Below are 26,317 nucleotides of genomic sequence, written 5' to 3' on the forward strand. Positions count from 1 at the left end.
TTTAATGTAATTTATTATGCGACTTTATTTATTGTTGTTTTGTATTTTATTCGTTGTTGTTAGTTATATGACAACTGAATTTAATAATATGAATAAATTGTAAATGTGATATCTAAAAAAAAAATTGTAAATATGATATTTTATCGATTACATGTTAGGTTAAAATCTTTAATGTGAAAAGATAATTTTTTTTTTTCATTTTTTGAATAATTTAAATCCTAAATCATTATTAGTTGTTTTTTAAAAAATACAAATAATTAAAAAAATAATAAAAACATGTATACTATTTATCTTCTATTTCAATATAATCACCTACTTCGTTCACACCCATATCTCTTCCATCTAATATAAGTGGATAAATAAAACATGTTAGCAAAAAAAAAATTTATATAAAATTAACCGTTATAGTCTTATAAAATAAATCAATATATTTACTGGGAAGTGAAAAATTGTTGTGAAATTGATCTAAAAATTGTAATTGTACAAAATCAAATCTATGCATTGGAATTTTTTCATCGTCCCTAATTGCCGGAACAATAGTATTTTGGAAAATTGAATCATAAATTTTGTTGTCACTGACAATGCGTGCAATATTGCTTCTTATTTGTAACGAATGAAAAGTATTTAATTGAGTAAACTTTTCTTTCAATTAATTTTGGACGAATTGTACAAAGTTGGCTAATTGAGGTATGAACGTAATCAAAATTAAGTTAATTTGATGACTTGATTAAGCTACCTAAATCACAAAAAAAAAATTTCTAATCATAAAATTAATTGATATAAACTACAAAGGTTTATAAAAAAATTTAATAAATGTAAACAATTTATAAAGATATAATACCTTCTCATCCAATAGGACCATTAGGCGAGAAACTTAAACTATGATTTTCCAATCATTTTTGCTCGAATCTAATTCTCTGATTAAATCAGATCTGCGTGTAAAAACAAAATTTAGTTAACAAAACATAAACATATAATCGTTAAGTATTCCAATTAAACACAATGTAAGCAATAATCACAAATATACATGTAAACATGGATTTTAAAAATTAAGCTAAAAATTACTCAGCCATTGATGACTAATACTGACACAAAATTCGCTTGATTTGGTTTTGTATTGATACGAAATTTTGTTGGTGTTGTAGGATGCGCCAATTTATAATGGTATGCATCACAAATTTTAATTTATTTTTTTATTAAGGAATAATTTTTATTTCTTATCATAAACACTATCAAGATTTATCTTAGATATATAAATCCTATATCTGAAGATGATTTTTTAAAAATAATTTTTAATTTTTTAAATAAATTAAATCTTAATAAATCACTATTCGTTGTTTTAATTACGTGGAAAAATTCTTAAATCTCATTCGTCACTTTTTCTTAGGTGGCGAGTGAATTCATTAATTTTAAAATAAAATACAAATCTAACTTTTGATTGGTCGAAATAATACCTTTGCTTATGTGGCGTGCCGAATGCTTTCGAAAAATGCTTACTATATATATATATATATATATTAGATTAGATTAGATTATTGTTATTAAATTATCATATAAATTTCAGCAGAGTTCTGAGTAGAGCAGGACACGACTAATAACTCAAAAGAAGTAAAGAACAGGGCCTTTACCGCCTTCCTTTTCATACTTGGGAGTTGGCACTTTGGAAGTAGAATTCTAATTTTATCATCACATGAAATCAAAATACTCTATCAAAACAAAACCCTAATTTTTGCAGATCTCCCAATCACCAGCAATGTCGGTCACCGCTGATGTCAGTGACACCATTATCGCCATTAGAGAGAAGCTTCGAGGTAAGATCGGCCAAACCAAAGTCAAGCGATACTGGCCTGGTAAAGCTCCAGAATGGGCCGACGAAGTCGAAGAAGAAGCCGATCTTCGCACTTTATCTCGTCGACAAACCCTAGAACACGCTTTTCCGGTTAACGAGGATACTACTTTTACGCGCGGTGATGATCCCCGTCTTCGGCGGTTGGCGGAGAATCGGGCGGAGAACAAGGAGGAAGTCCGAGCTGATCACCGGAGAATTAGGCAAGCGGAGATTGTGTCGACAGAAGAGGAGGAGAATCGTGCGGAAGAAGCTGCTGCTGAGGAGAAAGATGATGATGATGCGTTGGAGGAGAGGAGGAGGAAGATAAGGGAGAGGTTGTTGCAGAGGAGGCAAGAAGAGGAGAAGCAATCGGCTCCAATTGAGGAGGAGGATGATGAAGCGGAGGAGGAATCGGAGGAGGAAGAATCGGAGTATGAGACGGATTCCGAAGAGGAGGAGATGAATCAGCTGAAGCTAGCGAAGCCGGTTTTCGTGCCGAAGCAAGAGAGGGAGACGATTGCGGAGAGGGAGAGAGTGGAAGCCGAGGAGCAAGCGTTAGAGGAGGCGGTGAAGCGGAGATTGGAGGAGCGAAAGGTGGAGACGAAACAGATTGTTGTGGAGAAGATTAGAGAGTATGAGGTGATTCAGAAGAATTTAGAAGCGGAAGCGGATATTGCTGATATTGATACTGATGACGAGGTGAATGAGGCGGAGGAGTATGAGAGCTGGAAAGCGAGGGAGATAGCCAGGATTAAGCGTGATAGGGAGGATAGAGAGGCCATGGTGAAGGAGAAGGAGGAGATTGAGAGGGTAAGGAATATGACAGAGGAAGAGAGGAGAGAATGGGAGAGGAAGAACCCGAAGAATGCGCCTCAGCCGAAGCAGAAATGGAGGTTTATGCAGAAGTATTATCATAAGGGTGCTTTCTTTCAGGAGGATCCTGATGATAGGGCTGGTACTGCTGGTGGTGATACCATTTTCCGCCGCGATTTCTCAGAACCCACTGGGGATGATAAGCTTGATAAGACTATTTTGCCTAAGGTTATGCAGGTTAAACACTTTGGAAGGAGTGGCAGGACCAAATGGACTCACCTTGTTAACGAGGATACTACTGATTGGAATAATCCGTATGCCCTCTTTTCTCTTACTCCCATCTAATTTGAGATTATCGCTAATTTGTTGAATTGATTGGTATTGCATAATTCTTATTAATTTTAATTGTCTCGGTGATGTAGATTTTGAACTTGTGATTTGTCTATGGCAGATAATCTTTTAATTTTTTTGCCAGTTTTCTTGATTTCTGTATAAGACCTCATTGTTTGAATGCTAGAGATGCTTGTTCTTGGCAAAAGTTTGTTCTTTGGAATTTGAATAATTCATAAGTGGTCAGAGGCTTTGTTTTTAGAGATAATATGGGAGTGGAGTGAAGGTTTAGCGTAAAGGTCCTTGTTTGAAGCTTTTAATTTCAGTATAGAGTGGTTGCACAGCTTTAATTTGTTGTTGTTGTTGTTGTTTTTTTTTTTTTTTTTTTTTTTTTTTTTTTTTTTTTTTATAAATGTGAAGTAGCTTATGCAAAGACCATGGCGTGTGAAGGCGAGAAAAAAAAAATCTCGAGTGATAATCTTGCTCTGCTGTTGCAAGGGTTGTGTTTGATAGTTATTTGAGCTCACTAGATTAAGCGCTTGTATTGTTGACACCCAGACTGATATAGTCGTTCTTTTCCAAACCTTTTTTCAGCTTTTCAGTTACTACTTGGATTGTAATACAAAAGCTCTGGGGTCTTTGGAGTAGGTTTCTAGGGTAATAAGCTGATGAAGTACAGGGTTGCATTGTGTTCTATACAAGGAAAATCTAGTCTAGGATTATAGCAAACCAGATTGTGAGAACTTAGAAAATCTAAATCAGGGTTCATATTGTAATGTTAAGTATTTTAAGTACCATGATGTGATTTGTGGATGATAAAATAGGAATCTGATTGTGGTATCACTAGGCCTAGTCTTTGAGATTGTTCCCAAAGTATTTCTGGAGAGTTAAGGCAGTAATTAAGGATGTTTCCACCCAGAGCAGTCCCAGTATTTTAGTTCTAATTCCTGCACGATCCATATTTGTTATGACTAAGTGACCAGTACTGATCCCATTTGGATCTCAATAAACTTATTTCTATACAGCTTGATGCGCAGATGTCCATGAGCCTTTTGCTAAATGTTGTCAGCTGGCTTAATAAAACCTTAATAGTACAAGCTGATAGATGTAAGAAGATGTAATTTTGGAGTTTGTATAGTGCGTGTTTAGGCGGTAACACTCAGGGCCTTAGGGGACTATGGATCTTTAATAAGGTTTTAGAGAAACCTTACTTTTGAATGATTCTTCTTTCATCAGTTTTTTGGCGGTGGTAACTATGAGAATTAAGCTAAAATTGAGGAATTTTATAGCCTTTTTAAGTACCTAGATCAGATTTCCCGAGATCCATTAACTATTTCAAGCCCAAATTCAAAGCTTCTTGCAAATTCTTTTGAACCAAGCCTTTATTGAAACTTATATGAAATCATTAGGCTGTATTTTAATTTATTGTGATTTTAAGTTGAACTTGGATAGCCCTTGTTGAACCTCATTTGAATTGTTTGTCCTGAAACTCATATATTTTAGGTGAAAAGAACATAACCGTAGAGGGTGAGCGTTAATTCTTTGAATTAAGTCTTTATTGATAAACTTTTTGGTAGGAATTACCCAATACCTCGTAAGGTTTGCCAATTACCCTTGGTACTTCAGAATAATTGCTGTAACATGGTATCCTTAAGGCCCTAGGGTGATTATTGCAGTATTCACACGTCAAACCACCATTGTTTTTTTTTTTTGAAGGACATAACCACCATTGTTTTTTGTCAACCAAACTAATTTTTTTTGGCATGGTTTTACTTGGGCTATTTGAGTTTGAGTTTTGAAATTAGATCAATGTTTGAATCTTTGCTTTTATCTTGGGTACATCAATTGGTATTTTAACCAATTGAAATTTGAGAAAAAGAAAAATAAAAGGGAACCCTTTTCTCTCACATTCCACCAAACTCTGTTATGGCAGTCTTAATCTTGAGTCCTTGACTCTTTCTGTGGTGCTCCCAACAGAAGTTTGGGAGCAATTTGGCATACAGCCTATGCTGAGTGTTCATGGGACTATTAATCTCCATCACCGTCTTGGTGTTAGCATGTATCTTGCTAATCTTGGCAGAGCTCAATATCTTCTCCATCCTCGTAGGAGAGCTGGTTACGACAACAATGGCATTCAACAACGAGTTGATGATCTTTGACCTCAAAACATTAGGTGTGAAGTTATTTTTGGGATGGAAGGGGTAGTGTAATTAAGAAGTTCCCCCTTTACCATTCAATCCCTCTCAAATCAAAATTCCTAGTGCTGTATCGCATGCTTCATTTTATAACGCAGTAAATAGCAGCCAATCATATTTTGTTAAAATATCTCTACACAATTAACAACCAACTATTGATTGATAACAAGGGAGAGATGGTCCCTTCCCTTCAGTTACTAAATGTTTGGACTTGATTCCATCTCATGTGAATCAATGCCTCAATTTCTAAATTTTAGGTTCTTGAAAGGGAAACAAAATGAAATATTTCACATCATATTAAAAAGGAAGAATTTGCCTCAACACCCTAACTATAGTTTGTGTGTACCTGGCACACCAACTATTGATTGAGGTGCAACGCGTGCCACTAATGGTCTTTTTTGGCACTCAAATTGATACATTTCTAATAATTAAAGGGTAATTAATGGTACGTGTAACACCCCAATCAATGGTTAGTGGTGTACTAGCAACTAGTGCTGATTGCACTCAAGCTACAGTTGAGAGTGTTAGGCCAATTTTGCCTATTAAAAATTGACTTACGGTTCTTGGATTCTTGGAAGAGAGATTAAAGGAGTAGATGTATCTGTTTTATCCTTCATGTGTATGATTCATACCCAGGTCAACTTGTGCAATGTCTGGTAGAGGTTGGTGGGTCCATTTATCACAAATTAAGGGTGGCATACTGAAATGTTAGGCTTCTTATTTATTATAGTATCTTGTGTGAATGCCTTAGCCTTTTGTTGATATATTTTTTTGGTGGTATTGCTTCCATGGATGATAAGTGGTAATTTCTGAGCCCAGTCTTTCAGTTCTAACTTCTTGGTACATATTTAAGTAATAACGATAGGGCAACGATAATACTATTCTTAGCACATTTGATAGCTAGAGTTGCGCTTGCCTTTTTACAGAGTTCAGCTAAGATGAACCCATTATCTATGCTTCTTTAGTTATCCTCTTTAATTTGCTTATTTATTGTTGATTATGACTAGAATGTTTGTATGTGAAATTCCAAGCTCTATACTACATGGCACTATGGCAGTATGGCACCATGTCAATTTTATTGACGAAAGATCTTTTTGTTGATTATGAGGCACTCTTCCCTCCTACCTTTCTCTTAGAGCTTAATTCATTTTTCCTGGCTGATCTGCTGGTGAGGGTTGTAAAATAATAGAGAACTGTATTATTCCTCCCTAGGGCCTAACATTATTATCACTTGACTATTGCACTGTTTTTCTTTTATACTTTTATCGTTAGGGAGTTTGGGGCCTCGTTTGAGTTTTACACGAAATAGTTTTTCCCTTTTATTTCAGCCCCTTTAAATGCATATGCAGTTTTGTTTACAAATATGACTCTACTCCGTAATACCATACATGTTGGCACTATATGCTGATAATTTTCATACTATTCAGGTGGACGTACAATGATCCCCTACGAGCAAAATACAATGCAAAAATGGCTGGCATGAACAAACCAATTGCGAAACCCAAAGGAAGCAAAAAACTAAAGGACTGGGAGCAGAAGTAAATACAATTTGACATAGTTTCCTGTAGAAGGGGTCTCGTGTAGCTTTTGTCTTTTTTAGTAGGTACTATGAATGGAATATAATGTAAATCTTCGTTTCAGTTGTGGGAGCTTGAATGACAAATCTTTTTGATTGTACAATCACGAGTATAAATATAGAGCAATTCAGTTGCTGTTTTCTGTACTGGTTTGTGGTTTCTTTGGCTTCCTAGCACAAATATAATCTTTCTGTTATCTTGGACGTCTTGTAGCATGCAGTTTCACTTCTAGTCAGCTAAAACCATCAAGCTTGGATGGTTCTCTGTCTAACAAGTCACAAACTCATAATATGTAGATGTTTCATGAAGGGGTAGGCGTTGTTTTCTCAGCTAAGAAGTCGCAAACTAGACCCCTAACCAGTATTCACTAGGCCATCTCCCCTTCACCAACTCATTGTTGGCTTACTTGTTAAGTTTCATACCCCATAGAGGTTTGGAGTTCAAATCATGCCAAGTGAGGATACTTAGGGGGAGGGTTCCCTTGTCCTCCTCTCAAGAGCCTAGGCCGCAAAAAAATGGAAAATAAAAAGGCGATCTCCCTTTTCATTCATTATTGTTCCTGCTCCATATTTAAGATTGATGTTCTTGTAATGGCTAAGCATCAGATTAGGCTTTAAGTCTTGTGTATGCATAGATGATGAAGACTCTTTCGATGAATGAAAAATTTGATGCGTACAACTTTATTAGGCTTTTTTATTGGAAATGCAGTTATATGCCATGCATTTAGTATTATTGTCACTAGTGTTTTTATCTTCTAATGTCTTTGAAAATAAAAATATACGTAGTATATCTTTGATGATACTGTATACTAGTATTGGACATGAATATATGATAGTCGAATTGAAGGGCAGAAAATATAACTCTTGCTTTTGGAAGCCTTAGGTCTGGAGTACATCATAATTCTGCTTACTTAAAATTATGAAATACATTATGTGTGTACTGAAATACTACTTTTCATCATTTTTAACATAGGCTTGAAATATCTGTCATTTCTAGTAACTCATAGAACAACTATGAATATGAGTCTTGCTAGGAGCTATTGCTTGTTGCACTATGGTTTATAAGTTGATTTCTAAAGTTATCACTAGTAGGCTTGCTCATATTGTGGGCCTGTCATTAATGATGCCCAAGCTAGTTTTAGTCCAGGTAAACACATTGGTGATTACATCCTTCTTGCTACAGAGCTCATAAAAGGATATTCTTAAGGAAGACTTATGACTCTGTTGAATGGAGTTTCTCGCAGATTGTTCTTGAAGAGCTTGGTTTTCCTCACAAGATGATTGGGTGGATTATGAGATGTGTAACTTCTATCTCCTATTCTATGATGGTGAATGGCTTGCCTTCCAAGCTTTATCCTATTCAGAATGGTTTGAGACTAGGTGATTTTATGTCCCCTTTTCTCTTTGCTATATGTATGGAGTACCTATTTATATGTTTGCAAGAGATGACAAATAATCCTGATTTCAACTTTCATCCTAGATGTGAGAATTGAAGCAGGGATTATTCACATGATATTTGCAAATAATTTGTTGCTTTTTGCTAGAGCTGACCTTGTTTTTGTCCAACTCTTTTTTAAAGCTTTTGAGAAATTCTCTGGTGGTGCTTCTGGTCTTGCTGCTAATCTTAATAAGAGTGAGGTGTATTTGGTGGTATTTCTTAGGCTCAGGAAGACAATTTGCAGAGTGTTCTTGGTGTAAATAGAGGCAGTCTTCCTTTTAAATACCTTGGTATTCCCTCAACCTCTCTAAGAAAATAACAGTGCTCAATGCAGGCTGCTTGTTGAAAGTGTTATTGCCAGAAGCTTCTCCTAAATTAGAGTGGAAAAGGATTATTTGTAATATTCAAGGTTCTTCTAAGAGTATTTTTATAGCTTGGTTAGCTTTGCTGAATAGATTAGTCACCAAAGATAGACTAATCCACTAGCATATGAATTGTGATCCAATTTGCTTCTTCTGTAAGGCTCAAAATGAGAATGTTTCTCATTTATTAGTATTTGGCAGCATTTTTGCAAATGCAGGAAACCAGTGCAAAACTTCCAGCTTAAGCAACAATAAGTTATCTAAAACTGCAGGAAGGCTGGTAGCAGGAGTAGAGTTTACTCCATGTGTTTTGTTGAAGCAATTCACACTATCTAGATTCAAAGGAATATCTTGATGTTTACATGAAAATGTAAATCTGTAAATGTTGTTTTTAGAGAAGTTGTCTTTAATGTAGCTTGTAGAAGTAATGGTGATGATATGAAGTTACTATTTCTTCATTGACTCTTTGTTCTTGTCCTTGGTTGTGGAGAACCCTTCCTGGAAGGTGGCTTCTCTTCCTTGATTCCAGGTTGTTGGTGTCTTTACTTTGTTTATGATTCATAAGTGAACCCTTCGTATAAGGTGACACTTGTGACCCAGAACTGTTTTGGTGGGTGTTCGGCCTATAAGGCTTCTGTAGCTTGGGGGTTACAACTTAACTTTTCTTTAAGTTGTAATTTTTTCTTATTTGGAAGTAATATTTTCTATTTACCACAAAAAAAAAAAAAAAAAAAAAAACATTGCTAGGAACTATTCCTTTTGTGTTAGAAACACTAGGTTAATGTTGCTAGGAATTATTCCTTTGTCCAAAATTAGCAGTCGCAAACTCTATTTTAGAACGATTAGAAAAACTTATTACCTTTTCTAATGTAATTTGCTACTTATTTACTCAAATGATAGACAGACTTTAGAAATGACTTAATTATTATAAATGGATCTCTTTTGTTAAATCATGGTACATGTTTTACTCTTTTAGCATGGAGGATGGGGCAATCTGACGACTAATGGAGGGTAGATAAAGGGTTGGCTTATACCCCGATTGAAGTGGCCAAGACTAGGTAATCTCCATGTTTAAATCAAATTCGTTTTGCAATAATGGTCAATTAGAATTTATTCATCTTAAATCGTATATAGCATGTCAATTAGCTGAACAACTAAAGAGGATTCGTGCTCGGTTTGTTATTTGCAGCTTGTTGTATAATTTTTCATTCATGGTGTTACCTTTTTATTATATTGCAAATTGCCGTACAACCATCCTTTCTCCATGAGTGTAACACCCTAGAAATTCCTTTCCCTTAAAATACCTGTTTTATACGAAATAGGAAAATATAAGACATTACCGCCACCGTGATAACGGCTAAGGCAATTATTAAAGATACATTGCGAAAGACTCACTTTAAAAACCATTCAAAACTAGTCAACTCAATAGTCTAACCAAACGAAAGTAAAGTCAAGCCAAAGTCAAATAAAGTCAACCTACAACTTGGAACCATTGCAGACCCTTTTCAAAACCCAAACGAATAATAAAACCTTTGCGTTAATCTCACAAGCAAATATATAATAATAAAAGCAAATAAAACACATCATATTCTTATGGAAACTAAACAAGATTCGCTCTTCACTCATGCCCATCATGAATATGCTTCATCTCCTGAAAAGCTTCTCTTTACTTTGTCCCCACTACTTGCCATTAGAAATGAGTCGTCGTAGGGCCAAGATAAAGATAAGGCCAAACAAACATACAAATGCACAATCAGCAAAGCTGAGTACATACATAAGCGTAAACAGTACACACTAACATGCTTTCATCCTATCAACATACAACTTACCTTGTTGCACTTGTTTACAAGCATACAACATACAACACACTAACCAATAAATAAATTGCTTATTTAATTTGAATACGCATTGAACGGGTTTCCCCCTAATCCGCCCCAACAAAGGGGTACTGACACGGGAGCTAATTGTGTCAGTATAAAAGAACCACTCGTAAGTGGCGGAATTCCTGCGCATAATAATAAAAAGGAAAATACAGCGTCCTGTACTCCCAGTAGAAGTTACGGTCAAATATAAAGTCACATAACGCTCCCATTTGTTCATACTTAAGGTATATATGTTCCAAGAGTTTTGATGCGTAATCTCTTTCACTTTACATTATTTACATATTTTAGACTTGGTGATGACTCCCAATCCATAACAATCAATCATCATAAATCATCCAAGCAATCAAACATACCAATTTAATTCTTGAATAATTAGTGACCAACATTTAATTTAATGTTGAACCCTTTTTAAACTACCTCCCTCGGTGTTAAATAACACCAATAACACCTTAAGCGAATAATGCACCTCAATTCCTATCCCTCGGTATTTGGAACACCTTAAGTGCACTTAGGCACCAAAATATAATTTAAATCCTCGTGTACATAGACATTTAAATAACTCCTTTTCCATGCTTATAGCATCAATAAAAATTATTGGTGAATCACATTTATATAAGATTTATAGGCACGTTTATGCTAGTTTTATAGTTGCTTTTTGGGTCTTTTGTCGCTTTTTAGGTCACAAATGCATAAGTTGTTTGTTTTTTACTCTATTATGTTCCGTTTGTATTTTTCTTAATGTTTCAGATGATTTCATAGTCATTTGGACGCTTTCGAAGTGTTTGGAGTTGATTCGGATGATATTTAGATGGAAGTCGATTGATTGTGTTTATTAATCGAAGATCCCATGTTCGTGGATGTTGATTTTGATTATTATGTGCATGATAAATGTAAATAGCATCCACAAGAGCCGCTACACACCTTTCGAAGATGAATTTGAGTTAGAAATGGAGAAAAACGAGGGTTTGCAAAGTGTCAAAACAGACCTTTGCTCACTCTTTTAATCATAACTTGAGTTATACATATTGGATTGCAATGATTCAAAATGGGTTGAACACTAGACTTGAAGAGCTTTCCAAAGATAGGTCACATGACCCTATACAATATATGGAACAAAAATTACAAGCTCTGCAAATCTGCCCTGCGAACCAGCGAGCCACCAGCGCTCAAAGCTCGGCACTCCCAGCCACTAGCGAGCTCCTGCTTGGCCTGCTGGATATCCAGAGACCGCTGGTTTCGGTGCCTAGTAGCAGCAGGCCACGTCTTTGGGCCTCGTCTTCCCATCTTTACAAGCTTCGCTGACTACAATTCAACATGTTCCTTAGTCGACCAATCATAATATGTCTTATGTAATTGCTATTTTTGTGATTTTATTTTATTTATTTATCTTTAGATTAGTTTTAGGATTATATAAATACTCAAGGGATTTTATTTTTCCCTTATGCTTTTTATGCTTTTTTTTTTTATACGTTCGTTTTCTTAACCCTAATTCTCTCATGGGCAACTCCATGGATTTTCCATGGATTGTTCTTGAGTCTATTGATTTTATTGATTAAGGTATTTAATTTCTCTCTTTTAATTATGTTCTCTTTATTAGATTTAGTTTTAATTGTTTATTTCATGCTAGATTAGTTTATTTCTAGGGGTTTGGGAATCCATGTTTTATATTATGAATCTTGATTGATATTATTGATATTTTGATTCTTGATTTCTCTAATTGATAGTGTATAATTGTTAATCTTGCAACCTGATCAATTGTTGATTAATTATTGTTAATAAGAGTTTGAATCGAAAGATCTTACTTTTAGAGGCTTATCCACAATTAGCAATTCTGATTATGTTAGCGACCGAACTACATATGTTGAATTGAGAGCGTTAAGACCCGACCGTAGGTTTAGCAATTGCTCTAGATAATTGATTGATTGAATTGTTACTGATATTTGATAGATTTAGAACTATAAACATGGTGAACCATAACCCTAGGTCTTTTTATTAATTATTTTATTCTTATTTCAATCTAGACTATCTTTTTATCTTGATTTCGTGACATAGTTTAGTTTCTCCAATTTCTAAGAAGTCAGATTAAATACCATCTCCCTGTGGATTCGACCCTACTTACCCTACTACATTGTTAGTTGGCTTTGTTAGGAATTTAAGTGTGACAGGTGTACGACAACCTATCAATTATATGAACCGTAATAAAATTCTCTTTTCATAATCCAAACCAAATTAAACATCTAGTTTAATTAAACATGCTCTCAATCATGCCAATAATAAAAGTGTGGTTCATAATCAACATGCCAATATAATTAATTCCAACAAATAATTCACCTCAAATAATTCATACTTCACAAATCAATCACCAAAATCAATCCAATCAACAATTCCAACCAATACCTATCATCATATTACTTGTAATCAATTAAACAAAGCCTAGCATGCTTCTACACACTTAAATAATTACCAAGTACACAAACGTACCTCGAATATGATCTCAAAATCGCCACGACTACACAAAATCACTCACTTGGAAGTCTCCTACAACCCAAAATTACAAAGAGACATTAATACCTATTCATAATAAATTTCCAGCAATTTATACACTCTTTAAAACAATTTTAAACCCTTTAAAACATGCTGAAAATTAATTAAAACCTTCTACTTTTATTCCCAATCAATGGGTAATTAAAAATCCTTTCAAGAAACATAATTCTAGCCTCTACATAAAAATTCCAGCATTATAACAACTCTTAAACTTGCTGTAATATTTTTTAAAAAACATTAATTTCAATAGTTTTAATCAACCACAACCAAATTCCATCAATAAACATTAATTTAGAAACATAGGGTTTTCGATTTGGGGCTTTTTAATTCAAAAACTAAATTTGAAAATTATATACATATTAATAATTATTAAAACATCATAAAATCATCACACACACCCAAAATCAATAATTAAATCAAGGCTAGATTGAATTAAAAACAAAAGAGAAGGTTTTTTTTTTTAAAAAAAAAAAAACTTGCGCACAAAAGGGGAAGGAGGGGAGAGTGGTCGGCACCACCTCCCCGCGGCTGCTCCTGCTTCCGCACTGTGCTGGCGGCGGCAGACTATGGTGGTGGTAGTAGCCGACCACTGGTGATGGTGTGGTGTGCGTGCGTGCGTGAGCTGAGAAGAGGGAAAAGGGAAAAATTAAGGGGAAAGAAAAATTAGAGGAGAGAGAAAGAAATTTTACCTTTGGATATTTTCCACCTTATGCAAAGTTTAATTTGCTCATAAGATGGGTATTTATACCCTGTCTCAAAACCCTCCTAACTTAAATTCTCTTTCTACCCTTAATGATTCCTACTCCTATTCAAAGTATTCATTGACTTTCTTTAAAGTTCCATTGACTTTAAAGCTTCCTTTGTAAATTAAATATGCCCCAAAATTTCAAAATAATAAAATAAAATATTTTCAAAACGATTAAATAAATAAAAATGGACTTTTAATTAAAATAACCTTTTTAAATTATACAAATACCATAAATAATTCATTTCAAATTATTTAAATACTTCATAAAATAATGTTTTAAATTAATATACGTATTAAAATACAGGGTATTATAGTCTACCCCCCTTAAGAAGTTTCGTCCCGAAACTTGGTTAACGAAAAATCAAACTTTTTGCTCACTTTGTGTAATATTGATGTACCCTTTTGACATACTTTTACCTTTAATGTCTCCTTGAAATCAAAAGTACTCAAAATAACCGTTAAAAATGTGCAAAAAGCACTAAAATAACTTAAAATATAGGGAAAAAGCGCGAAATTATACCGCATTCTACCCCCCTTAAAGAAAACGAGTTACGTCCCCATAAGTCAACATACCTCAAATAACTTAGGGTATTTCTTTTTCATCTCATCCTCAGCTTCCCAAGTTGCTTCCTCATATTCTTGGTTAGACCATAACACCTTAACGATCTTAACTTCCTTGTTGCGTGTACTACGCACTTTACTGTCAAAGATCTTGACAGGTCTTTCCACATAGGTTAAGCTTTGATCTAACTCAATTGTTTAAGGTTGTAGCACATGTGACTTATTAGGTATATACCGTCTTAACTGAGACACATGAAATACATCATGCCCCTTACTTAGCTCCATAGGTAAGGCCAACCTATAAGCTACTTTGCCTATCCTCTATAATATCTCATAAGGTCCAATGTATTTTGGGCTAAGTTTTCCTTTCTTCCCAAATCTCATGACACCTTTCATTGGTGACACTTTCAACAACACTTTGTCACCAACCTCAAACTCTTCCTCCCTACGCTTCAAATCTACATATGACGGTCTTGTGCTGCTTAAATTTTTGCTTGAATCTCTTTTACTTGCTTGACTGTATCTTCGATCATTTGAGGCCCTAAGACCATTCATTGTTTCACTTATGTCGTTCCAACATACAGGGCTACGACATTTCCTTCCATATAATGCCTCAAATGGAGCCATACCAATGCTCGCATGATAACTTTTATTATAAGAAAATTCAATTAAGTCTAAGCTATCTTCCCCATCCCCCTTGGAAGTCTATGACACAAGCTCTCAACATATCTTCCAAGGTCTGAATATTTCTCTCAGTTTTTCTATCTATGGCAGGGTGAAATGTTGTACTCATCTTTAATGTTGTACCAAAGTTTTCCTGAACATGTTCCAGAACTTTGAAAGAAACCTAGAATCTCTGTTAGACACTATATCCTTTGGAACTCCATGTAAACTCACAACATTTTTGATGTAAGATTTTGCAAGTTACTCCATCTTCCAGGTCTCCTTCATTGGTATGAACACTGCGGATTTAGTAAGTCTATCTACCACGACCCAAATGGTATCATTTCCACTCTTTGATTTTGGGAGGCAAGTCACAAAGTCCATCAAAATGCAATTCCACTTCCATCCAGAGATTTCCAATGGTTGCACGGTTCCTTGTGGTCTTTTGTGCTCTATTTTCACCTTTTGACAAGTTAGACACTTTGCTACAAATTCCGCAACTTCATTTTTCATTCTTCATTCTAGGCCACCAATACATCTTTTTCAAGTCTTTGTATAACTTTTCCTCTCTAGGGTGTACTGAGTGTGGTGTATTGTGACCTTCCTCCATCAATTTTCTCTTTACTTCCTCACATTTTTGTGGTACACACCATCTACCTTTGTACCTTAAACTCACATCTTCATGAATTTTGAAATATGTATCTTTTTTGTGCTTTATTTTCTCACGAATCCTATCTAACTTCACATCTCCTGCCCGATTTTCCCTTATCTCATCAAATATTGTTAGTTGAATGCTTAGATTCGCAAGTATACCTACTGGTACTCCCCCATTCCACCACTTCTAGGTTCATTTTCTCATTTCCCTACACAACTCATTAGCCACTATCAAAGTGTTCAGTCCATGACTGGTCTTACGACTTAGAGCGTCTGCAACTACATTTGTCTTCCTTTCATGGTATTATATATCTAAGTCGTAATCCGTTGCAAATTCTAATCATCTCCCTTGGCGTGAGTTTAGATCTCTTTGGGTGAAGATGTACTTCAAACTTTTGTGGTCTGTGTAGATCCTACATTTCACTCCATACAAGTAATGCCTCCAAATATTTAGTGCAAGAATGATTGCAGCTAATTCTAAGTCATGAGTAGGGTAGTTTACATCATGAGGTTTTAACTGTCTTGATGCATATGCAATCACCTTTCCATTTTGCATAAGCACACATCCTAGACCTGTTGGGTTTTGCGACGTCCGACACCACGCGGAAACAAAACCCGATAACCGGATCGCATGCATAATAATTACAACATAAACAAAATCATGCAAATAAACAAAACACAAGAGAAGAGAGAGAAAGAATACTTACCCTAGAAGCGTGCTTCGCTCAACTGATGAGCTCGAACTTGAAAGCTTCAAGAACCGCAGGTGCGAAAACCTTCGACGGTTCACACCCTCGCTACCAAACTATAACCGGCCCCTACCCCATAACTTAGACAGGGCTAGACCAAAATAACTTAGAGTTTATGAATAAAGGTTTTCTCGCTTTTAGAGATTCCTTAGAGTTCACCAACTCAGGTGAAATTCCCAGTGCTAAATGATTGGTAATTATAGGGAATTGTTCCCAAGAATTCCCATAATCTTTCAATATGGGATAGTTGGTAAAAAGGAAAAATTAGATTTAATTTAATTCTAAATTAAATTAAAAAGCCAAAACCGATGTCTTAGTTCGTAAAATCTCTATTGACTAATTTAATCCTTCGGATTAATACGTCGCTTTGGTTCGGTTACACGATTGGGTGTTGTTTCGGGGTTTTCTGATGTCCTGCGGGAGAGTTACAATTCCGAGACTGGAACCGGACGCCTGTACCTGCAAAATAACGGAGACTCCTGAGAGCTCCGCCTCCAACGGTCAAGTTAGTACCTGATTAAGGAGTAATCAATACAGAAATTAAAGTAATGAGGTCTCTCTAGGTGAGAGTGCTTAGTGTTGGTAATCTGCGTCGTTAGCGAGATTAGCCGGTTGTTAATAACTCTGTTCTTCTCTGCTTGATCTCTTGATTATTCGATTCTGTGATTAATGAGGATTAATTAAGTATTTATAGCCTTGAGAAGCGTGCAACTCTCTAGGTTTAAGGTAAACCTAGGGCTGATCGGGCCTCTAGACTGGATTGGGCCTTGGTGGCCGGTTTTCCCATTTGGCATGGGTGGACACGTGGCGTGTCTATAGTGGTCCGTAGAGGACGTATCTGTGACTGACACGTGGCAGGCTCCTGTTGTCCTTCGTGAAGGACACGTGGCGGAACCGGGTTGGTCCACTTGTCAGAAGGTGATTGGTGGATAAAAATCCCCTAATCATTTGCCCCTCACAGGTGGCACGTGACTGGTCACGGGTCGCCTGTGACAGGTGTCGCACGGTGACAGGCGACGGCCTGTTACAGGTGTCACCTTGCAAACGGCCGAGAGATTTTCCCGCCCAAATTTTGAATTTGGAAGCGACCCTTCGCCTTCTCACTTTGCCTATAAAAGGAAGTGCTGACTTCGGTCATTTTCACATTTGAGAACTTTGCGAGAACATTCGGACCCCTGAACTTGCTCTGACATTTCGGACCTTCTCTGCCTACCGCCTGTTTTGACAAGCCGACTGACCCGAACTTCCAGGACTTCATCAACCGTCACTCGTTCAGGTAACTCAGTTCTCTTACTCTTAATTTTCTTTTTATTTTTTGAAATGGCACCATGGAAGCACACGACACGCCCTAAGTTAGCGATCAGCCGGTCACCGGGGACGGCTGAATCTAGGACTAGGAGTGCCGCCTGCCCTTTTCTGGACCCATCTTTGCCCTTTATACAAAGTCCGACTGTATCTGTGTCTATGCAGAACGTGATGGCCAGAACAAAAAAGACTGCTATGATATCAAACTCAGACGGCTCCTCCCAAAGGGTGCTCCTTAGTGAAACATCTGACCAGGCGCCAGATGTAGAACGAGGCGACTGTCAAGCCGACAGTTCTGAGAGAGGGGCCAAGGTGTTCCCTTCCCATCTTACCGTGGACATGTCTAATTTTCCTTCTGCTCCTTCTAAGGGAGAGGAGGCGGGCCCCTCTAGGAGAGGGGAGGAGTCGTCCTCCTCGGACTCGTCAGAGGACGAGTCTGAGTCCAGTTCTTCTGGCCACAGTTCTCCTGGCTCAGAAGAAAAACATAGCCGCCTACAAGAGGCGAGACGTTCTCATGCAGTTGAGAAGGGGGACAATTGGGCGGAGCCGTCCGCCTCTTACAGAGAGGAAAACGCCCCCTACTACTGCAGGGTACCCCGGGGCCGGATCGCAACCATGCAAGACAACGTGGCGAGCTTTATTGCTAACCACAAAATGGGCCCGGAATTTTTACTGTTCGTGCCGGATCCAGAAGACACTGTCGTCTGGCCGGCTGGTACCAGCTATGGTGACGGCTGCTTTGGCTGCTATGTGGCGGCCATCAAAGCTGGACTGCGCTTCCCATTACATCCGGCTGTTCAGCAGATTTTAGATGGGTATGATCTGGGGTTATGGCAGTTAGCCCCCAACTCTTGGGTAAACGTACTCGGCTATGTGGCCGGGTGCGAATTGAACGGGGTGGAGCCAAGCTTTGAGGCTTTCGCCCACATGAACTATCTCAGCCGGACCCCTAAGTCGGGAGGTACCGGCTGGTATCAATTAACAAGCCATAGGGGTTACCTCATGACGAGAGGTAAGGCAAACAAATGGAAGGATTGGCGGAACACCTTCCTTATTATCGAGGGTTCAGACATGGAGCTGAACAAACGCTTTAACAAGTGGAATAGGGATCCGCCTCTTCTCGCAGGCGGCCGCAGCATGCCGCCTGTTCCCCCAAAGGCTAAAAAAGAGATCCTAGACAAAGGACTCTTCAAAGTAGAGACTAGGGTGAACTCTACTTCAGGGGTTCGAGAGCAAGTACCCCTAAACTGCGTCCCGAGCTTCAAGTGGCTCTATGACGAGTACTTTTTGGCCGCCTGTGGCCTCAGCAGTCGGTGCTCTAGAGGTAGCCGGCCTGAAAAATACTCTGTTTTTTCACGCCTTGTTTACTTGGGATTTTTACTAACTTTGTTGCTTATTTCTTGCAGCTGACGCCATGAGTAAAATATCAGCATCTAAGACTGCGGCGGCCATGTTGCGGGTCTCGCTAATGAAGCAGTCGTATGCCGACTCCCCCAACAAGGAGGCACCCTTGGTAAGCTTTGAAAACTCTTCCTCTTTTAGTTGTCTTATGCATATACTAACTCTTTTTGTTTTCAGTCTGGCACTCCAAGGGCTTCTTCCTTGCAACAGCCGGACCCCAAGGCCCGGAGGACGACTGTTGCAAGCTCTCCTGGGTCTTCCAGGAAAACAGTGGCGGCTGAGAAGCAGCCGACCACTTCTTCAAAAACCCAGGCGGGGCCGCCTAGATGTATGGACACTCACTTGTAAAAACTCACCCTTGCTTCCTTCTTGATTAGGTCTAACTTGTTTTATCCTTTCGCTTAATGCAGCCGGCCCCCAGGGACTTGACTTGGTTGAGGTAGCCAAGTCTATGGTTAAAGTAGTTCCTCCATCTGACAGGGAGGCGGTCAAGGGTGCCGGCACCCTTGACCTTGATGGAATTTCAGGGGTCCTTGCTGAGGTATACTTAGCATTTTTTGAGCTTTTGAGTTCCGGGACGCCTGTTATCCTTTTTGTTTGGAAACTGACGCCTGTTTTTCTTTGTACTTAGGCCCTGCTCCGAGTCAACAGCCTTCGCAAGCCGATTGATCGGAAAAACAAAGAGGTAAAGGCCGCAAAGGCTATGGCCGCCTCCAGCTGTGATAAGGCAATGTTTCAAATTGCCCAAAATGAAGTACTGACCATTGATCTTCTTTATTATCAGGCGCAGGCTACCGCCGCTGTTCGGGCCCAGTTAGAGGCGGCCCAAAAGAAGGTTGACGAGCTGGAGGGGACCGTCACCAACCTTAAGGCCGAGCTGAAACCTCTTCGCCAAAAAATGCACTCTTACGAAGCCATGGAGAAATCTTTGGCCAACGTAAAAGAACGCCTGGTGAACCAAGAGAAGAGTCTTACCCAAGAGCTCTCGGATAAGGCCGAGCAAGAGAAACAAGAGCTCGTCCGGGAGATGGTGGAAGACTCCGCTCAAATCCAGCGCATGACCTGGGAACGACTGTTCCCCAGTGCCGACTTTGCCTCATGGGAAAGAACGTACCGCCAGTGTTCGGAAATATATAACCAACAGATCCTGGCGGCTGCTGAAGAAGAGGCGTTGGACGGTGCGTTGGAGGAGGAAGAGCCGGTTGTGGCGCTTGTGCCACTTGGGGGTAAGGCATCAAAAGAGGGTGCAGCTAAGGCCGAGTCCAGCAAGAAGAGTGCTGACCAGGCGGCAGCTGCTGATACTGAACTGCCCCCTTCTTAAGCTTTAAGTATTTTTTTCTTTTCACGGCCTGCGTGCCGTTTGCTTTGTAATTACCCGGCCAGGAGGCCGGGGTTTTGAATATTCTGCTGGTCTTTAATGGCCGGCTCATTTTTAATCAAATTTTTGTTTTGGTTCAAATTTGTCTAAGTATTTTTAATTTGTTCCCTAGACCGACTGTTGTGTATGGCCGAACGTTAAGACAGGTACAAATAGTAAGTATGCCGCCTATGCCCCTGGACGACTGGTTGTCTGTTTCCAGGATAGATGATTAGTCGGCCATTTATTCAATCGGTATTCGAACTCTTTATTCAATTTGTCTGACCAAGTAAATAGAATTACCTAGTCGCCAAGGAATTAAGTAGGAAAACAAGCGGCGGGTACCGGTTGTTTCCCTTTATTGCCAATGTTGGCTTTTAACTCGTAATTTGTTAACCTAGCAAGAGTATTGGTTGAGAGCCTTTGTTTATTAAAAACAAGTGGACGACTCATACCTTTTAGGCTCCATACTAAGTTTGAGTGACTATTAACTTAGGAGTTACTTAGTCTTTGTCGCAATTTAGATTGAGTAGTAGAGGTACCAGACGGCGTAGGCCGGCTAGACCCCTTGATTCGCCAATGTTTGTTGGCTATTAACTCAGTAGGTTATCCAGTAGGAATAGGGGTTCGAGTGCCCTTGTTTGTTTAAAACAGGCGGACGACTCAAACTTTTTAGATTCCATACCAAATTTGAAGGAGTGACTATGAGTTAACTTTGGAGTTACTCAGTCGCCGTCACTTTTGTTTGAGAAGTAGAGGTACCAGGCGGCGTAGGCCGGCTAGACCCCTTGATTCGCCAATGTTTGTTGGCTATTAACTCAATAGGTACCCCCTGCATTTATCCCAAGTAATACAGGCGGTCATCTGACTCAGATGTCAACTGCTACCACTGGTTTGGTTAGTGATAGAGTTATCCTTGTCTCAAAAACGGCTACGTGGTTGTCCTTGGGGACAGTCGTATAGGTGCCGTGTAATTAGTTTATAGAACAATGTTCCACCCAAAAGGGAGCTGCTCTCTGCGACGAATTTCATCCGGAGGGATGCCGTCGGACGCCTGCTATGATGTTGGGACAGGTCGAATTAGTTTTGAAGATTTGATCAGTTGGCTTGTCGCCTGGTCTGATCATTCGGCCGGTGGCCTTGGTAAGTTCTTGGTGAACGTAGGTGCTAAGTAAAAGAAGGGTAGCCGCCTGTTAGGCACAGGGTCGGCCAGGCCCTAATCTTTTTAGCTAAGTATTGTGAGTAAAATACTCAATGGAGAGTAGCCGACTGTAAAGGAACAGACGGCATGCCCCTCTGAAGATAGAGTGAAACTCCATGGAGAGTAGCCGACTGTAAAAGTACAGACGGCATGCCCCTCGTAATACAAAATTGAATAGTAAGTGCAAACTTTATTAAGTAGCTCTTTACTTTACATCATTCAGAAGAAATACTTTTTAAGGTTATCTACATTCCAAGTTCGGGGCAACGGTTGTCCGTCTGGTGTTTCCAGACGGTAGGTACCGTCCCTGACTTCCTCATAGATTCGGTAGGGTCCTTCCCAGTTGGGAGTTAGTTTGCCAGACTCATTAGCCCTACCGACTGCTTCCATCTTTCTAAGTACAAAATCCCCTACTTTGAGTGGACGCCTGTGTAATTTTTTGTTGTATGATCTAGTCATTCTCAGGCGATAGATCTCATGGCGCAAGACAACATTGCCCCTCTTTTCAGGAAGTGAGTCTAATGCCAGGCGCATGGCTTCCCAGTTTGCCTCTTCGTCAAATAGCATTACTCGAAGAGTCGGCTCGTAGTGTTCTATTGGAAGAACAGCTTCTGCACCATAAGTTAGGAGGAATGGAGTTTCTCCAGTCGCCCCTTTTTTAGTCGTCCTAATGGCCCAGAGAACATGTGGTAGTTCATCCGCCCATAGGCCGCCTGCTCGTTCAATCTTTTTCTTGAGACCGTCTGAGATGATTTTATTAAAGGCTTCTACCTGGCCGTTTGCTTGTGGACGGCCGACAGATGCAAAGTAATGTGCAATTCCTTGGTCTCCCAACCAGCTTTTGAGAACAGGCGTCTCAAATTGGGGACCATTATCAAAAACCATAGACATGGGAACCCCGAACCGAGTGATGACGTTTTTCCAAATGAATGAAATTACATCTTTCGTCTTGATTCCCTTTACAGCCTCCGCCTCTACCCATTTAGTGAAGTAGTCAACGGCAACAAGTATATACCTTCTGCCGCCTGTAGCAGGCGTATATGGACCCAGAATGTCCATGCCCCACTTAGCAAACGGTAGTGGGCTGTGAATGGTAGTGAGGTCAGTAGCCGGACGGTGAATTAGTTTGCCAAACCTTTGGCACTTGTCACATTTTTTCACCATCTCCATTGCATCTGCTTCCAAAGTAGGCCAAAAGTAGCCCTGCCGCCTTGCCCTTTGAGCAAGCATCCTACCACCTATATGGGAAGCACAGAAACCAGAGTGAAGATCATCTAGTATCTCTCGTCCCTTTTCAGGAGTAACACACTTTAAGAAGGGTTGAAGGTACCCCCTCTTGTGAAGTTCTCCCTGTATCATTTCAAAACAGGAGGCTCGTTTTTTCAGTGCTGCCGCCTGTTGAGGATCATCCGGCAGTGTACCGTTTGTCAGATATGCCCTGATTGAATCCATCCAGGTTGAGCTTCTGTCTAGGATTCCAATAGGGTTTTCCTCGATGCTTCTCTTCTCCATTACTTCCCAAAAAACAGTTCGAGGAGTATCGGAGGAGGCGGATGATGCTAATTTCGAAAGTGCATCTGCCTGGTTGTTTTCTGATCTCGGCACTTGGATCAGATGGAAATCCTCAAGGGAGCCGACTGCTTGTCGGACCGCCTGTAAATACTTGATCATGGCCGGATGTGTTGCGTCGTATTCGCCATTGTACTGACTCACTATCAATTGCGAATCAGAACAGGCGTCTATTTTTCTTGCCCCTGCCGCCTTGCACATGCGGATCCCGGCTAGTAAAGCTTCATATTCTGCCTCATTGTTTGAAGCCTGAAAACTGAAGCGTAGAGCATACTCGAACCTGTCGCCCTCTGGAGATTGACATACGACGCCTGCTCCACAACCGTTTGAAGTAGAGCTTCCGTCCACATATACCTTCCAGACTTGGTCTGGAACTTGAGAGTCAGGAGGACGAGTCATCTCTACAATAAAGTCAGCAAAGGCTTGCCCCTTCACTGCTTTTCTAGGCTCGAAAGTAACTTCGAGACTCTGCATTTCTATGGCCCATTTGATCATTCGTCCGGACGACTCCATGGTGGTAAGGGGCCGCTTGATCGGTTGGTCGGTATACACGACGACTGCATGTGCCAGAAAGTAGGGCTTCAATTTTTTAACAGCCATGAAGAGTGCAAGACCAAATTTCTCCACTAGGGGATACCTCAACTCGGCATTTTTCAGTACGTGACTGACAAAGTAGACCGGAAGTTGACAGCCGTCCCTTTCAGCAAGGAGCACAGCGCTTAACGCATGATCAGAGACGACCAGGTACATGTAGAGATTTTCTTTGGGCAAAGGGCTGACCAGCCTCGGCAAGGAATGCAAGTGAACCTTTAATTTCTAGAAGGCGGCCTCAGCATCCGGCCCCTATTCAAACCTTGCCTTTTTCTTAATTGCCTGGAAAAAGTATAGGCATTTGTCACCTGATCGGCTTAGGAATCTTCCCAAGGCCGCCAGACAACCTGTTAACTTCTGAACCTCTCGGACGGTACGAGGCGACTGCATGTCAATAACCGCCTGTACCTTCTCAGGGTTCGCCTCTATTCCTCTCTGGTTGATAAGGAATCCGAGAAATTTCCCAGACTCAACTCCAAATACACATTTCTTGGGATTGAGCATGACATGGTGCCGCCTGAGTGTGGCGAAAGTTTCTCGGAGGTCCGTCAGATGATCTTTCTGAAGTTTAGTCTTGACAATCATATCATCAATATATGCCTCGACGTTTCTCCCAATCTGATCAAAGAACACTGTGTTTATCATTCGTTGGAAGGTAGCCGGGGCATTCTTAAGACCAAACGGCATGACCGTGTAACAGTACAATCCCTGATCAGTGACGAAGGCCGTCTTCTCCTGATCTTTCTTCCATAAAGGAATTTGATGAAAACCAGAATAGGCGTCCATAAAACTCATCAAGGCATGGCCGGCTGTTGAGTCGACCAGGTTATCAATTTTAGGCAGAGGGTAACTGTCTTTTGGGCACGCCTTGTTCAAGTCTGTGTAGTCTACACACATTCGCCAGGTGCCATTCGGCTTTTTAACAAGCACCACATTTGCAACCCAATCTGGGAAGTAACATTGCCGAATGAACCCTGCATCAAGTAATTTTTTGACTTCGGCGGCTGCCGCCTGACCTCTTTCTTCACCATGGTTCCGCTTCTTTTGCCGTACCGGCTTCTTTTTTGGATCCACAGCGAGTTTGTGTACTGCCAGATCAGGACTAATGCCTGGCATTTCATGGACTTCAAATGCAAAGATGTCCTTGTACTCTTTCAACAGGTTGTGAAAGTCGTCACCAAGGTTTCTCAGAGCAGTCGTCCCAACTTTGACTGTTCGGTCAGGACGGGAGTCGTCTAATATCAGGTCCGCATGCTCACCAGCCGGCTGAGGGCGGAACTCATCCGGCCGCTCCTCTGCCAATGATTGCTATTTTCTTGCTTTTCTTGCGGACTCTGTTTGGGACGCCTTTCTTTTTCTGTCGCCTGTTTCTTGAACAGGCGCACTTCCCTTGACATTGTCAAGGTCTGTTTTTTCTCCACTTGACCCAGTGGCCATAACAGTGGGCTTGACATCCGAGAGATAGCACTCTCGGGCCATCCTCTGATCTCCCCTTAGGGAGCCGACTGTTCCATTATCCCTTTCAAACTTAAGCAGCATAAGTGACGGGATTATAACAGCCTTGGAATTATTCAGGGTTGGTCGACCCAGAATCATGTTGTAGGCCGAGAGTTCCTCTACCACTAGGAACCGGACTACCATGTGTCGTCCTTCCCCTTTTTCGCCCAGGCGAATGGGTAGATCTACTCGTCCCAGTGGGTGGACGACTCCTCCTCCAAAACCTATTAAAGGGTGGGAGGCCGGATGTATGCAGTCCGTCTGATATTTCAGTTTTGACAAACATTTGCTGCTGATGAGATCTGAAGAGCTCCCGGTATCTATGAGGATTCGGCCAACTCTCTGGTTGGCCACTTTACATTCAATAACGAGAGGGTCGTCATGCGGCCCCCTTATTCCTCCTAGATCCTCTTCAGTGATGACAATCTCAGGAAATGTATATTTGGACGGCTGTTCTTGGTGAACGGAATTTATATCTAACCGCCTTATATTATCTTTGTTGCCCCTAATAGTGGGGCCGCCTCCTGAGAAACCGCCTGCAATGGTGTAGACGACTGCATCATCCGTATCGGAAGTGTCGGCCTGTTGATTCTTTTTGGCCGACTGCTTTTTTGAGGAAGTATTCCCCGTAGATTTCTTGACATAAGTGTCAAGATCACCTTGATCAGCCAAGCGGTCTAGGTACCGCATGAGACTGATGCAGTCATTGGTGTGATGACCAACGTCATCATGGTAAGCACAGATTTTGTCTTGGTTCCGGTTGTTCGCAGAACCCTTCATGGGGAGCGGCTTCTCAACTGAGAGCCGTCCCTTTATTTCTTTTAGGATAAACTGGTTATCCTTGTTAAACACATACTTTGGGGAGTATGGTTTGAATTCTTTTTTCTTTTTCTGGGCCGGTTGTTTGGAGGAATCAGCCGCCCAGACCTCTTTTCTTTTCTCATCTTTGTGGGACGACTGTTTCTGTCGTCCCTCTCTTTTGTCGAACCTCTTCCCGTCCGACTGTTTTATCGTACACAGATCAGTCGCCTGTATATAGGCTTCTGCTTCAA

At 40.0% G+C, this 26,317-nt stretch overlaps 1 protein-coding gene across 1 annotated transcript; it reads left to right on the forward strand.

Moving 5' to 3' along the window:
* The first annotated feature begins 1,574 nt into the window (after positions 1–1,574).
* LOC110688254 (microfibrillar-associated protein 1-like) lies at positions 1,575–6,889 on the forward strand. Its single transcript, XM_021864977.1, has 2 exons — positions 1,575–2,955; positions 6,594–6,889. Exons 1-2 carry the CDS (start codon positions 1,754–1,756, stop codon positions 6,706–6,708), a joined length of 1,317 nt encoding a protein of 438 aa, XP_021720669.1. The 5' UTR covers positions 1,575–1,753; the 3' UTR covers positions 6,709–6,889.
* The last annotated feature ends 19,428 nt before the right edge of the window (positions 6,890–26,317 follow it).

The sequence above is a fragment of the Chenopodium quinoa genome, unplaced genomic scaffold, assembly GCF_001683475.1.
Source record: "Chenopodium quinoa cultivar QQ74 unplaced genomic scaffold, ASM168347v1, whole genome shotgun sequence".
Classification (NCBI taxonomy): domain Eukaryota; kingdom Viridiplantae; phylum Streptophyta; class Magnoliopsida; order Caryophyllales; family Amaranthaceae; genus Chenopodium; species Chenopodium quinoa.

What these genes read in the sequence shown, in the direction of transcription:
- LOC110688254 (XM_021864977.1), top strand. Translation starts at nt 1,754, where the DNA reads ATGTCGGTCACCGCTGATGTCAGTGACACCATTATCGCCATTAGAGAG. An exon ending in ACTACTGATTGGAATAATCC is followed by an intron (nt 2,956 to 6,593) that starts GTATGCCCTCTT and finishes CATACTATTCAG; the next exon opens with GTGGACGTACAATGATCCCC.